Source organism: Oncorhynchus keta, chromosome 12, assembly GCF_023373465.1.
Source record: "Oncorhynchus keta strain PuntledgeMale-10-30-2019 chromosome 12, Oket_V2, whole genome shotgun sequence".
Classification (NCBI taxonomy): domain Eukaryota; kingdom Metazoa; phylum Chordata; class Actinopteri; order Salmoniformes; family Salmonidae; genus Oncorhynchus; species Oncorhynchus keta.
The window spans coordinates 12,668,019-12,680,924 of NC_068432.1; the positions used below are offsets into that span (position 1 = coordinate 12,668,019).

Below are 12,906 nucleotides of genomic sequence, written 5' to 3' on the forward strand. Positions count from 1 at the left end.
CACCAGGGCTGTGTACAGTGCAGTCGTCTCAGAGGATAACTCTGATCACGGCTCACAGCCAGACACAAGGTCACACTGCACCTTATTAAGGACGGTCACAGCTCGACTGGAGAAGTATGCCTGTCCCTGGAACACCTGTTTAGTGTACCCTCCATGAGGCTGGTCTGGTAGCCTGAAGTATCTGCCTTGAAGGCCTGTTTACATGCACACACACACACACGCACGCACACACACGCACGCACGCACACCCAGCCTGCCAGCCAGCCAGCCAGAGCCTTAGGAGGATTAGAGCAGATGCCAGTCACCACACAAATCCACCATGGTAGTAGTGTAGATAGTGTGGTGCCAGCCTCCTAGCTGTTAGTGTATCGCTAAGGCTCTCTCTCATTTAGCTCTGGAGGAGTGATAACATGCTAATGAGAGTGGCTGTGTCTTCCAATGACTCTCAGAGCTCTCTGGCTCAGGCTGACTGGCATCCATTACTGACTGGAGGCAAGAAGTGCTGTGTTGTCATTTTCTTTAAGTGCAGAGATGTTCGATTAGAATGGTAATGTGCATCAAATGCTGCGCGATAGATCATTATTAAAGGGTAGAACCTGAAGGCTCTGTCTGTTTGGTATATTTGGTTTCTCTCTCTCCATGCTAGAGCATCTTGATGTCTCATTGTTATCAGGAGTCTAATTCATCGTGTAACCTGAAGTGAGCATGTAAAAATGGCTTTTTAAGATTCCAATGTGTATTCCTGTCCATGTAAAAAATCTTCAATAACCAAGGCATAACCTATGCGGTGTATCCACCAAACTATTCTAGCGTGTGTCTACATGAGAGACCATCCAAACAAGGGTGTATCCCTCCAAATGTAAACCCAGTGTGTATTGTAACTTAACTAAACTTAACTCACCCTTGTTCCTCCATCATCTCCTGCAGCTCCATGCACTTCAGCTCCACCCTCCTCTTCCTTTCGTGGTCTAGGATCTCCCTATGGGCCTTCTTCACCAGGACAGGCTCTGGTCTGGGCTCCTCCTCTTCCACCTCAGGCCCCTCTTCTTCTGGCTTGGGCTGCACGGCCGGGGTGGGCACTGACGCTGACCCGCCTGACCCCACATCTGTTCCTGCCAGGTTCACGGCAGCAGGGGGCACACCGTTGACACTGTCCTGGGGGGAAGGCACCCTCGTCCCATCGTACATGGCCACAACGCTCTGTAGAAACAGACAGAGGAGGAGAGACAGAGGAGAGAGATAGTGAGAGAAAGATTAGATAGATAGATAGATAGATAGATAGATAGATAGATAGATAGATAGATAGATAGATAGATAGATAGATAGATAGATAGATAGATAGATAGATAGATAGATAGGGAGGGAGGGAGGGAGGGAGGGAGGGAGGGAGGGAGGGAGGGAGGGAGGGAGGGAGGGAGGGAGGGAGGGAGGGAGGGAGGGAAGGAAGGAAGGAGGGAGGGAGGGAGGGAGGGAGGGAGGGCAAGAGAGAGAGAGACGGGGGGTTTAGTGGGACCAGTTCAATTGTTTACCTGGCATATACTTTAAGTTTACATTTCACACAAGTGCATTTATTTGCATTTCCAACTGTATAAGGATGCATTTCCAACTCTGTTACAATGGCTAATGTAGGTATGTTAAGATAAGGGGTGAGGGATGATTAGGGGGAGGTCGGAGGTCGCGGCCTGTTATAAGCGAATCTGGGATGGCAGGCTCCTGAGGTGCGAGAGGTTCACATTTTTATAAACGACCCTGTCTCCTCAGATGGCAAACAATAGGCTGATCCTGGACGTTCCTAACAAGCCCCTCATTACCTGTTTCAGACTTTGGGCTTCTTGAGCCCTCATAACACATTCTGTTAAGCCAACCATGCAAATAATACTGTACTGTATTCCTCATCACAGAAAAGTGAGCTGCTGCTGTGGTAGTTTTGATGGTTATGTCTCTGGACAGGATGAAGTATTTTTCCCTTAACTGAGCAACACCACACACACTCTCTCACACACAGACACACACACACAGTCAGGGTTATTTTGGATCGTAGGCACATGTCGACATGCATCACTACCAACCGAACCGGCCGCCGACAGCAGCCTCTGGTCCATGCATGCGTCAACACTACAGTAGCTGACAGATCTATACTGTAGGACAAACAAGTCTCGTGACACCGATTGTACACACACTGTAGATCAAGGTCACATAAACAAAGTATAGCCTAATAGATGAGTTGGAGAGGAGAGGAGAGGAGAGGAGAGGAGAGGAGAGGAGAGGGAGAGGAGAGGAGAGGAAAGGAAAGGAAAGGAAAGGAAAGGAAAGGAAAGGAAAGGAAAGGAGAGGAGAAAGCTGGGGAAATAAGATACCCTTCAGGACATACTGTGTAGAGACCTGGGCCCGTATCCACAAAAAGTCTCTAGGATCAAGTTTGACTTCTAGATCATAATGAATAAGATTGCATGGACATATCCTAGATCAGCACTCCTGCTCTGAGACGCTTTGCGGATACAGGCCCTGGCTTAGCCTGCAGTGAGTGAGAGAATATTGAAAATCACTCACACACACTATAACACCTGGACAATGTGTACGTTTGGACATGTGTATAACACACAACAAAGACTGAATATAAACAAAAATGGATCGCTATTGTCGTGTCTTTGGCTATGCCGGATTAAGTGATATTACATGCTATTCTATTAAATTATTTCTCCGTAATTAATATTACCTGATTGAGCTAATCATGTAAATGTAATTAACTAGAGAGTCAGGGCACCACAAAATAATATTTATAGAGCTGTTATCTTCCGAATAAACTCTTAAAGACCTAGTAATATTTTACATCAATAGCAGTCAATATTAATCGTCATCTTTAATTCAGTCTCATCTGAAAGTTGTAAATTCTTGGAAATCTGCACGAACCCTGGCTAACAAGTTGAATCAGCAATACAAAATTGTGTTTAATTATTTATTTACTAAATACCTAACTAATCACACAGAATTACACGTACATATAATTAAATCATAACTTGATTACAAATTACGTCATAAAGGAAAAAGTCCCTAGCGGGCAGAACAGATATGACAGCTTGTTACACAAAAGAAAAGGGCTGTGTTTTAGTGAAAGAGCGGGAAGACTGAGGAACAAAGGGCGAAGCTGTGCTATCGTAAATACAGTGTCTTAAGCATTCTAAATTACCGCCCATTTGGAAAAGGAAAATGCAATAAATATTTACTCTGAGCTTTGGTAGGTTGGTGGTAGATGGAAGGCCGTGTTGCCCAACCGAGTCCTTTGTCCTTTGTCCTTGTGGTGGTAAATTTAATAAGTTGTAGTAATGTCGTTGTGTGGGAGACGGGATACTCTGTCTGTTCCTTCCTAACCTGCGTTTGCAGCTGCTGTTGCTAACTCAACGGCTAGGAGGTATCACTTCTGTAGTGAATAAGAGTTCAAAGTTCATACCATTCGCAACCAAAGCTCACACTGATGTTGGCTTCGTTCTGTAGTTATTATCTGAACCATTCTGACATCAGACTGTCATCCTCACATCCTCGGAACAGGAGGCTATATCGTCGTCAAGGCTTTATATAGGAAGGAAGAGGCGTGTTTGAAAAGTTTTATAGCCCATGTCCCTTCACAGGGGAGGGCCACTGATTGAGCAGAGCCCTACCTTATGAAAACCCAAATCTCACATTTTAGAAGCTAAAATCATATTTCATCCCATCACGAATAATTTCATATTCAAACATTTAAATTGAACAACAATTCCATGTGAATCCGATAACTCTGATATGTAGACTTTCCACTGTAGAGTTTATGTCATCTTATCATTGATGAGAATGTCTCAGATGACAACCGAACTGACATCATATTCATTAAGTACCACCGCATATGTTCAATTGATCGGACTACCAGAATATAGTTCATTTCCCTCCACCTTCTGATGTTCCCAGAATCTCTATGTTAACCAAGGGGTTTGCAAATGTAACATCAGTAGGGTGGAGAGAGGAAGAAGGGGGAAGGAAACCTACCCCCAGGCCAACGTCATGACACTATGCTGTAGTCAAAAAGCTAGATTCAAATACTGTATTAAAGTAAAAAATCCTGGACATTTGTATACTTTTTTGCCTTTTTAGACAGTGAAAGTATCGCTCACAAGCCAAAAGTGGTCCCCGAAAAATGTAAGTTATTTGGCTAGAACTCGAATTGCTAGGGGGCTGGCCCACGTAAGTGGAAATGTATAGAAAATGGTGCAGCACAGCTTCCAAATTTTGTGGTAAATTCAGGTAAGACTAATTCTGCTCATAGATTATGCATGTATGAACTACACATCAACAAATCCAGCCCAAAGCGGGAGACTTAAAAATATATATTGTAGTCGCAAAGAGTTCCAGAACATGTTTTTAAGTATCAATGTGACTTGCCAAAGTTCCATTCGCAATACAAGTGGATGTATACATTTCCACATCTGAATGCTGTCCTGTTCTGGCTAGGCTCAGACTGGGGTTGTGATTGAGACGGATAGGTTAGTGATGCAGGCGTGTGATGCCTAAGAGCACACACATACCAACACACACACGACACAGACACATCTTCCCTCCCTACCCCAGCACCGGTTGGTCCTGCAAAACTAATGACTTCATTTTTCACTGAGGAGTCAGAAAAGCCCAGCCAGGGCACTTCATCACTGTCGCAGATAGGAGAGTTAGGGGAGGATGGGTAACAAGATCTCATAGTTTCAAATCCTGTGCATTATGGATTCATGTCTATTTTTGACGCATTAATTAAGTGTGGTCACAAGGTTAAGTCCGTGAGGTTACAGGGCTAAAACAGAAACAACTCCAAAGTGTTAAGTTTAGATATGAATTATGATTGGTCAAGGTTAGGGCTACGGTTTGGGAAAGGCTTGCTAGAGCATTGTGAACTGCTGTGACGCAGTGGAAAGAACAGCACATTTTAGTCTGAGCAGTGCACTTTGCCTCTGAGCATCATGAGCTCATGCTAGTGCTGGGCAATAGTTGCTCTTTTATTGGTGAGCACAGCAGAAGGCATATATAGACGTTCTCAGGACCTTTTCAAACGTACAAAATACAAGTGTATTTCTAGTGATCAGCCTGGGATGGGAGAGTTAGGGGATGAGAATGATGTAATACTCACTCTGAGTCAGTGTAGACCATCATCTCTGGGTGCCCAATCCCTGCCCAAAGCTCTGTAGTTTTAGCCTTCAATGACAATCAGCATAGCAACAGTAAGTAATCTTGGCACCCAGACCCAAATCTTGCGTGCTTGCTGGTCAGCTACAGTACCATAGAATGGAACAAAGTCTGTCACGAGAGACTGCAGCAAGTGAAGAGTTCATTTTCAAAACGCTAAATCCACCAATTTTTCACATTTGTGTTTTTTCACCAGACATAATTTCTTACGGGTAGCTTCACGAGTGAGTAAAATATTAGTGTTCTAAGATGTTGTGTTCAAAGATTTGAGATGTTTATTAAAATGTGTTTTTTTTGTTGAAAAAATGCTATATATCCATTGTTTAGCTGCTAATGGAATAATTTATATTTGAATGTATGTGGTTGTCTCACCTAGCTATCTTATGATGAATACTGTAAGTTGCTTTGGATAAGAGCATCTGCTAAATGTCTTAAATGTCAAATTTAAATGTTTTACATACAGATCTCATATTACTGTATTGATACATTTGATTTTTTTTAAAAACATTTGATTAAATATTGATGTCACATATCTATAATTTGTAGTTTTTTGTTACATTTGACTGTGTAAAGTCTAGGAGTACTCCTTATTTGGGGTGGCAGGTAGCCTCGTGGTTAGAGCGTTGGACTATTAACCAAAAGGTTGCAAGATCAAATCTCCGAGCGGACAAGGTAACAAATCTGTCATTCTGCCCCTGAACAAGGCTGTTAACCCACTGTTCCTAGGCCTTCATTTAAAATATGAATTTGTTCTTAACTGACTTGCCGATTAAAAAATAAAATAAAATTTAAAAAGTATCTGAGAGTGAGACGATATAGCGTTTCACAAAAAAACATGATTTGTTTTGAGAGATAAAAAAATAAAAAATAAGGTCATTGAACAGCCCCTTGCTGTGGGAAGAAAAATGTTAGCGTTTTGGAAAGAAGCTTTTCAAGTGTAAAGATAGTTGTATGTATAACCTCCAATGGAGTTTTTTGGTGTGTCACTGACTGGGTAAAACAGCATTACTGTATATAGTGATGTGTTTCGTTCGTTGTTCAGAGGCAACAGTGAGTCTTGATTCTGTCTCTGATTATGCTGGGTAAAGTAGCATTATAGTGATGATGTTTGATTTTGGGGAGCTGTGCGTTGGTAAACAAGCTGTGTTGTGAATTCACAGTGACGTGACTCTGTTAACTGTGTGTGTGTGTCTGTGTGTGTGTGTGTGTGTGTGTGTGTGTGTGTGTGTGTGTGTGTGTGTGTGTGTGTGTGTGTGTGTGTGTGTGTGTGTGTGTGTGTGTGTGTGTGTGTGTGTGTGTGTGTGTGTGTGTGTGTGACTGATAGAACAGAACAGGTGGCAGGACAGCAGGAGAAATCACCACTGAATCTATTTTACAGTAAATCACCACTTGATATTCTGTGACAGTCCTCTCTCATCCACACAGACAGACAGACACACTCACTTGCACTGAAGAAGATTCCAAGGAGGACATGAACTCTTGTCTGTTTGTTTGGTAAAACTGTCCTGTAATTGACATATGGTGAGCGGGATTGGAACAGGACAAGCAGGCTTGTGTTGAAGACAGATATGAGAATACAGACGTGGGATCTTATAATAATAATAATAATATATGCCATTTAGCTTCATTTGATCACCCTGTTGTTGTAGGAAATGTCCTGTGCGGCAGGAAATGCAAACTTGTAGTGTATTCGAGATTTAAAAAGGCTTCTAAAGTTTGCAATTTCCACTTTAAATTTCAGACATGATTTGCCCTAACTAAAATGTATCAACCCCAGCAAAAATGTCCATTAATTATAATTCCCACATTAATTCACATTTCCTGTTGCTGCATGAATCCAGCTGTGAGAAACTGGTCAAATTAAAATCCTACACCGGTAAATAAATTGTGACTGTGTTGAGTGACCATAACTGTTTTTATATTAGGTAGACAACACAACAACAAGACAATCTTCCTATGTTGTCCTGTCTTTACTAAATAACAGCATCCTTCCTTGTTTTACAATCAGTCTACTGCATCTGCTGTTGCCAGTAGCCTGGGGCAGACCAGGCCTGGGTCTGTCTCTGACATCAGCCTGCAATGTAGAGGAGATAGGGCTGGATGCTGGATGCCATTACCCATGCTATTCACGTGCACCATGGCCCAAATGTCTGAGCCGCTGGCTCGCCCCAGGTGACACACACACACACGCACGCTCACACAGACACGAACAGATCACCTCATCTCATTGAAGTACCATGGGGGGCCACACACACTCCAACGCTGACACTATAATGTCTCCTCCCTGCAAATCAAATCAAATCGAATACAACAGGTGTAGAACTTACCGTGAAATGCTTACTTACAAGCCCTTAGCCAACAACACAGTTCAAAAAATAGAGTTTAGAAAATATTTACTAAATAAACTAAAGTAAACATGTATTTTCTTATTTTGTTAAGTAACAAAAGAAAATGACATAACAATAATGAGGCTATATGCAGGGGGTACCGGTACCAAGTCAAAGTGGAGGTCATTTGTATAGGTGGATGTAATTAGTGGAGGTCATTTGTAAAGTGATGCATAGATAATAAACAGCGAGCAGCAGCGGCGTAAAAACAAAGGCGGGTCGATGTAAATAGTCCGGGTGGCCATTTGATTAACTTTTCAGCAGTTTTATGGCTTGGGGGTAGAAACTGTTAAGGAGTCTTTTGGACCTAGACTCGGCGCTCCGGTTCCGCTTGCCGTGCGGTAGCAGAGAGAACAGTTTAGGACTTTAGTGACTGCAACTCTGTAGCGGAGTCTGTACGGACAACAACAGACTGGAACTACATTCAAATGAACATGTCAAAGAAAAAACTGTGTGAAAACAACAGATGATCCAAGAAATGCCCCAACAGATCCCAGGTGTTGGGTGTAAAATAATGATGGAGATGGGAACATAACACCACATGAACACATCATGTAAATCCAGTTAGTTATGTCTGGTGGTCCTTGGTCATTTCCTGTTGTTCCCACGAGAGACCATGGAAAAATCTGTTTCCTTTCTCTCAAGTTAACAACTAAATTGTTTAATTTGTTTAATGAAACAGTCACGGCAGAAAGAGGCTTGTCAGGGGGCTGATAAGGTGGCAGAGCACAACAGTTATCTGTGTGTGAGTCCTGTTCCTCTGGGAGTTTATCTGAGAACTATTACTGATGGGGAGGCATTTTTCTCCATTGTTTCAAGGGTGTAGAAGGTTGCTTGCAAGACTGAAGTATATCGGTCACACGTACTAGGCCTACATGTAATATACTGTAATAATAAAAGCCATTTAGCAGGCGCTTTTATCAAAAGCGACGTACAGTCAAGCGTGCATACATTTTTGTTACCAAGGGTCCCAGGAATCGAACCCACTATCCTGGTATTACAAGCACCCACGCCATACACTACCAACTGAGGTACAGAGGACCAGATGATTATATCCACATGCTCTACTATCAGTGTGAGATAAATTAGTGTCTAGGAGCAACAATGACTCAGCCGCGAAGTGGTAGGCCACGCAAGCTCACAGACTGCTGAGTGCTGAAGTGTGTAGCGTGTAAAAATCGTCTGTCTTTGGTTGCAACACTGGGGCTGGGGCTGTTTTTCATGGTTCGGGCTAGGCCCCTTTGTTCCACTGAAGGGAAATGTTAATGCTACATGTCACATTGGTATGAAGGATCGGGAGACAGGCGCAGGAATGCTTAACAGGTTTTTTTAGTATACCCAAATTACAGACACGGGGACGAAGACCAAACAAACACGCATACAAAACACAGGGTTGAAACCCAAAGAAAAGAGCAAGGAGAACCTCAAATAAATAACAGAAGTGCACAATGATACCACATGGGATGATAACCGTAATCATCCGTTCAATACAAGTGGCACAAAGGCCAAAACAAAACAGCACAGGTACAAACACGACCAACGGACATTGTAACAATAATCAACAAGAACACGGTGATCAAAGGGTCCACTTATATAATTACGAATCAAGGAAATGGGGACCAGGTGTGTGTAATGACAGTTCCGGAGGGATCCGTGACACTGTTGCATACAATGACATTCTAGAGTTTGGGGAAGGCCCTTTCCTTTTTCAGTATGACAATGCTCCCGTGCACAAAGAGAGGTCCATACAGAAATGGTTTGTCAAGATTGGTGTGGAACTTGATTGGCCTGCACAGAGCCCTGACCTCAACCCCATCGAACACTTTTGGGATGAATTGGAACACCGGCAGCGAGTGAGGACAAATTGCCTAACATCATTGGAGCGGTAGGCAAATTGGAGTGGGTCCAGTGTGCCTGGCATGCTGGCCTTGATGTGGGCCAAGACCAGCCTCTCAAAGCACTTCATGATGACCTGGTGAATGCGACTGGAATGTCATTTGGGCATGTCACCTTGTTTTTCTTGGGCACTGGGACGATGATGGTCTCATTGAAGCAAGTGTGGACTACAGCCTGGGACAGGGACAGGTTGAAGATATCCGAGAAGACGCCCGCCAGCTTGTCAGCACACACTCTGGGTCGGCGCCATTAGGAGTTTCCACTCTTTTGAGAGTTTTCCTCAAGTCAGCCTCGGAGAGCGAAAGCATCTGGTCGTCCAGAGCAGAGAGTGTCTTCCTGGATGGTCCGGTATTGTCTGCCTCGGAGAGCGAAAGCACCTGGTCGTCCAGAGCAGCGAGAGTCTTCCTGGATGGCTCTGTATTGTCTGCCTCGAAGAGCGAAAGCACCTGGTCGTCCAGAGCAGAGAGAGTCTTCCTGGATGGTTCGGTATTGTCTGCCTCGAAGAGCGAAAGCACCTGGTCGTCCAGAGCAGAGAGAGTCTTCCTGGATGGATCTGTATTGTCTGCCTCGGAGAGCGAAAGCACCTGGTCGTCCAGAGCAGCGAGAGTCTTCCTGGATGGCTCTGTATTGTCTGCCTCGAAGAGCGAAAGCACCTGGTCGTCCAGAGCAGAGAGAGTCTTCCTGGATGGTTCGGTATTGTCTGCCTCGGAGAGCGAAAGCACCTGGTCGTCCAGAGCAGAGAGAGTCTTCCTGGATGGTTCGGTATTGTCTGCCTCGGAGAGCGAAAGTACCTGGTCGTCCAGAGCAGCGAGAGTCTTCCTGGATGGCTCTGTATTGTCTGCCTCGAAGAGCGAAAGCACCTGGTCGTCCAGAGCAGAGAGTCTTCCTGGATGGTTCGGTATTGTCTGCCTCGGAGAGCGAAAGCACCTGGTCGTCCAGAGCAGCGAGAGTCTTCCTGGATGGTTCGTCTGCCTCGAAGAGCGAAAGCACCTGGTCGTCCAGAGCAGAGAGAGTCTTCCTGGATGGTTCGGTATTGTCTGCCTCGGAGAGCGAAAGCACCTGGTCGTCCAGAGCAGAGAGAGTCTTCCTGGATGGTTCGGTATTGTCTGCCTCGGAGAGCGAAAGCACCTGGTCGTCCAGAGCAGCGAGAGTCTTCCTGGATGGCTCTGTATTGTCTGCCTCGAAGAGCGAAAGCACCTGGTCGTCCAGAGCAGAGAGTCTTCCTGGATGGTTCGGTATTGTCTGCCTCGGAGAGCGAAAGCACCTGGTCGTCCAGAGCAGCGAGAGTCTTCCTGGATGGTTCGGTATTGTCTGCCTCGAAGAGCGAAAGCACCTGGTCGTCCAGAGCAGAGAGAGTCTTCCTGGATGGTTCGGTATTGTCTGCCTCGGAGAGCGAAAGCACCTGGTCGTCCAGAGCAGAGAGAGTCTTCCTGGATGGATCTGTATTGTCTGCCTCGGAGAGCGAAAGCACCTGGTCGTCCAGAGCAGCGAGAGTCTTCCTGGATGGCTCTGTATTGTCTGCCTCGGAGAGCGAAAGCACCTGGTCGTCCAGAGCAGAGAGAGTCTTCCTGGATGGATCGGTATTGTCTGCCTCGGAGAGCGAAAGCACCTGGTCGTCCAGAGCAGTGAGAGTCTTCCTGGATGGCTCTGTATTGTCTGCCTCGAAGAGCGAAAGCACCTGGTCGTCCAGAGCAGCGAGAGTCTTCCTGGATGGCTCTGTATTGTCTGCCTCGGAGAGCGAAAGCACCTGGTCGTCCAGAGCAGCGAGATTCTTCCTGGATGGTTCGGTATTGTCTGCCTCGGAGAGCGAAAGCACCTGGTCGTCCAGAGCAGTGAGAGTCTTCCTGGATGGCTCTGTATTGTCTGCCTCGGAGAGCGAAAGCACCTGGTCGTCCAGAGCAGAGAGAGTCTTCCTGGATGGCTCTGTATTGTCAGCCTCGAAGAAAGCATAGAATGTGTTAAGCTCATCTGGGAGGGAGGCTTCGGAGGGCACCACACAGCTGGATTTGCCTTTTTAGTCTATGGTAGTCTGTGGTCCTTGTCACATGCGTCCTAAGTCTGAGTTGTCCAACATCAATTCAAGTTTGAGTCTGTATTGTCTTTTTGCAACCCTAATGCATTTGCAGAGCTCGTACCTGCTTGCCTTGTATGCGTCGCACGCCACCGAGTCATCGGGGTTCGTTATGCTGGCATTGAATGCTGCAGTACAGGCACTCAGCATGGTACAGATATCTCTGTTCATCCAGGGTTTTTGGTTGTCATTGTGGGTACAACATCATCAACACATTTCCTAATGATGCCTGTGACTGACGATGTACATTCCTCAATGTTGGTGAATGATTCCTGGGTGGATACATTTCTTAACATATTCCAAACAGTATTCTCAAAACAGTCCTGAAGCATTGATTCTCTGTGTTGGTGACTCCCTCTTGAGTTGCTGTTTGTTGGCGGGGAGTAGGAACAGAGAGATGTGATCTGATTGGCCGAAGTGTGGGCGGGGGATGGCTTTGTACGCGTCACGGATGTTTGTATATACATGGTCCAGCATGTTTTTTCCTCTCATGGGTCTGAATTCATCTTGGTGATATTGTGGAACAATTTGTTTTAAGCATGCTCGGGTGTGTGTGTGTGTGTGTCAGTGGAGGCTGGTAGGAGAATCTATAGGAGGATGGGCTCATTGTAATGGTTGGAATAGAATAAATGGAACGGTATCAAACACATCAAACATATGGAAACCACATGTTTGCTCCATTCTAGCCATTACAATGAGCCCATCCTCCTATAGCTCCTCCCACCAGCCTCCACTGATGTGTGTGTGCATGCATGTGTGTGTGCAGCATAAAGACACACACAATGACTGGATCTGCACCTCGATCTGAGATTATTACAGGCTGAAGTAACAGGTGGCCTGACCTTGGCACAGACAGACACTCCATATACCAGGAGATAGAGCAAGAAAATCTGAAAACCTGCTGTGGGTGGGTGGTTATCTATTGGATGAGTTTTTCTGGGTGGGTGGATCTTTTTGGTTGTGTGTGTGTGTGTGTGTGTGTGTGTGTGTGTGTGTGTGTGTGTGTGTGTGTGTGTGTGTGTGTGTGTGTGTGTGTGTGTGTGTGTGTGTGTGTGTGTGTGTGTGTGTGTGTGTGTGTGCGTGCGTGCATGCGTGCGACTGATAGGACAGAACAGGTGGCAGGACAGCAGGAGAAATCATCACTGAATCTATTTGTGACTGACCGCCTTGATTTGAAAATGTTTTGGATAAAAGAAGACACAGAGTTACAAAATTGGATATCATATGCTGCATTTGAGGAACAATGGGAAAGTAATTCTGCTTTGAAAGTTGATAAACCTGTAACCTCACTTTTGAGAAAATGGCCTTTGAACATTTTGGTACCTACTGGAGAGCTCTTCATTGTCTACACCC

At 45.1% G+C, this 12,906-nt stretch overlaps 1 protein-coding gene across 1 annotated transcript in view; it reads right to left on the reverse strand.

Annotated features, from left to right (window-relative positions):
* LOC118391011 (serine/arginine repetitive matrix protein 3) overlaps positions 1–12,906 on the reverse strand; it is a 176,703-nt gene that overhangs the window by 63,084 nt on the left and 100,713 nt on the right. The window contains exon 2 of the mRNA XM_035781915.2: positions 902–1,200. Within this exon, the coding sequence (XP_035637808.1) occupies positions 902–1,188 (287 nt within the window). The 5' untranslated portion in view covers positions 1,189–1,200. The remainder of the gene's footprint in view (positions 1–901; positions 1,201–12,906) is intronic.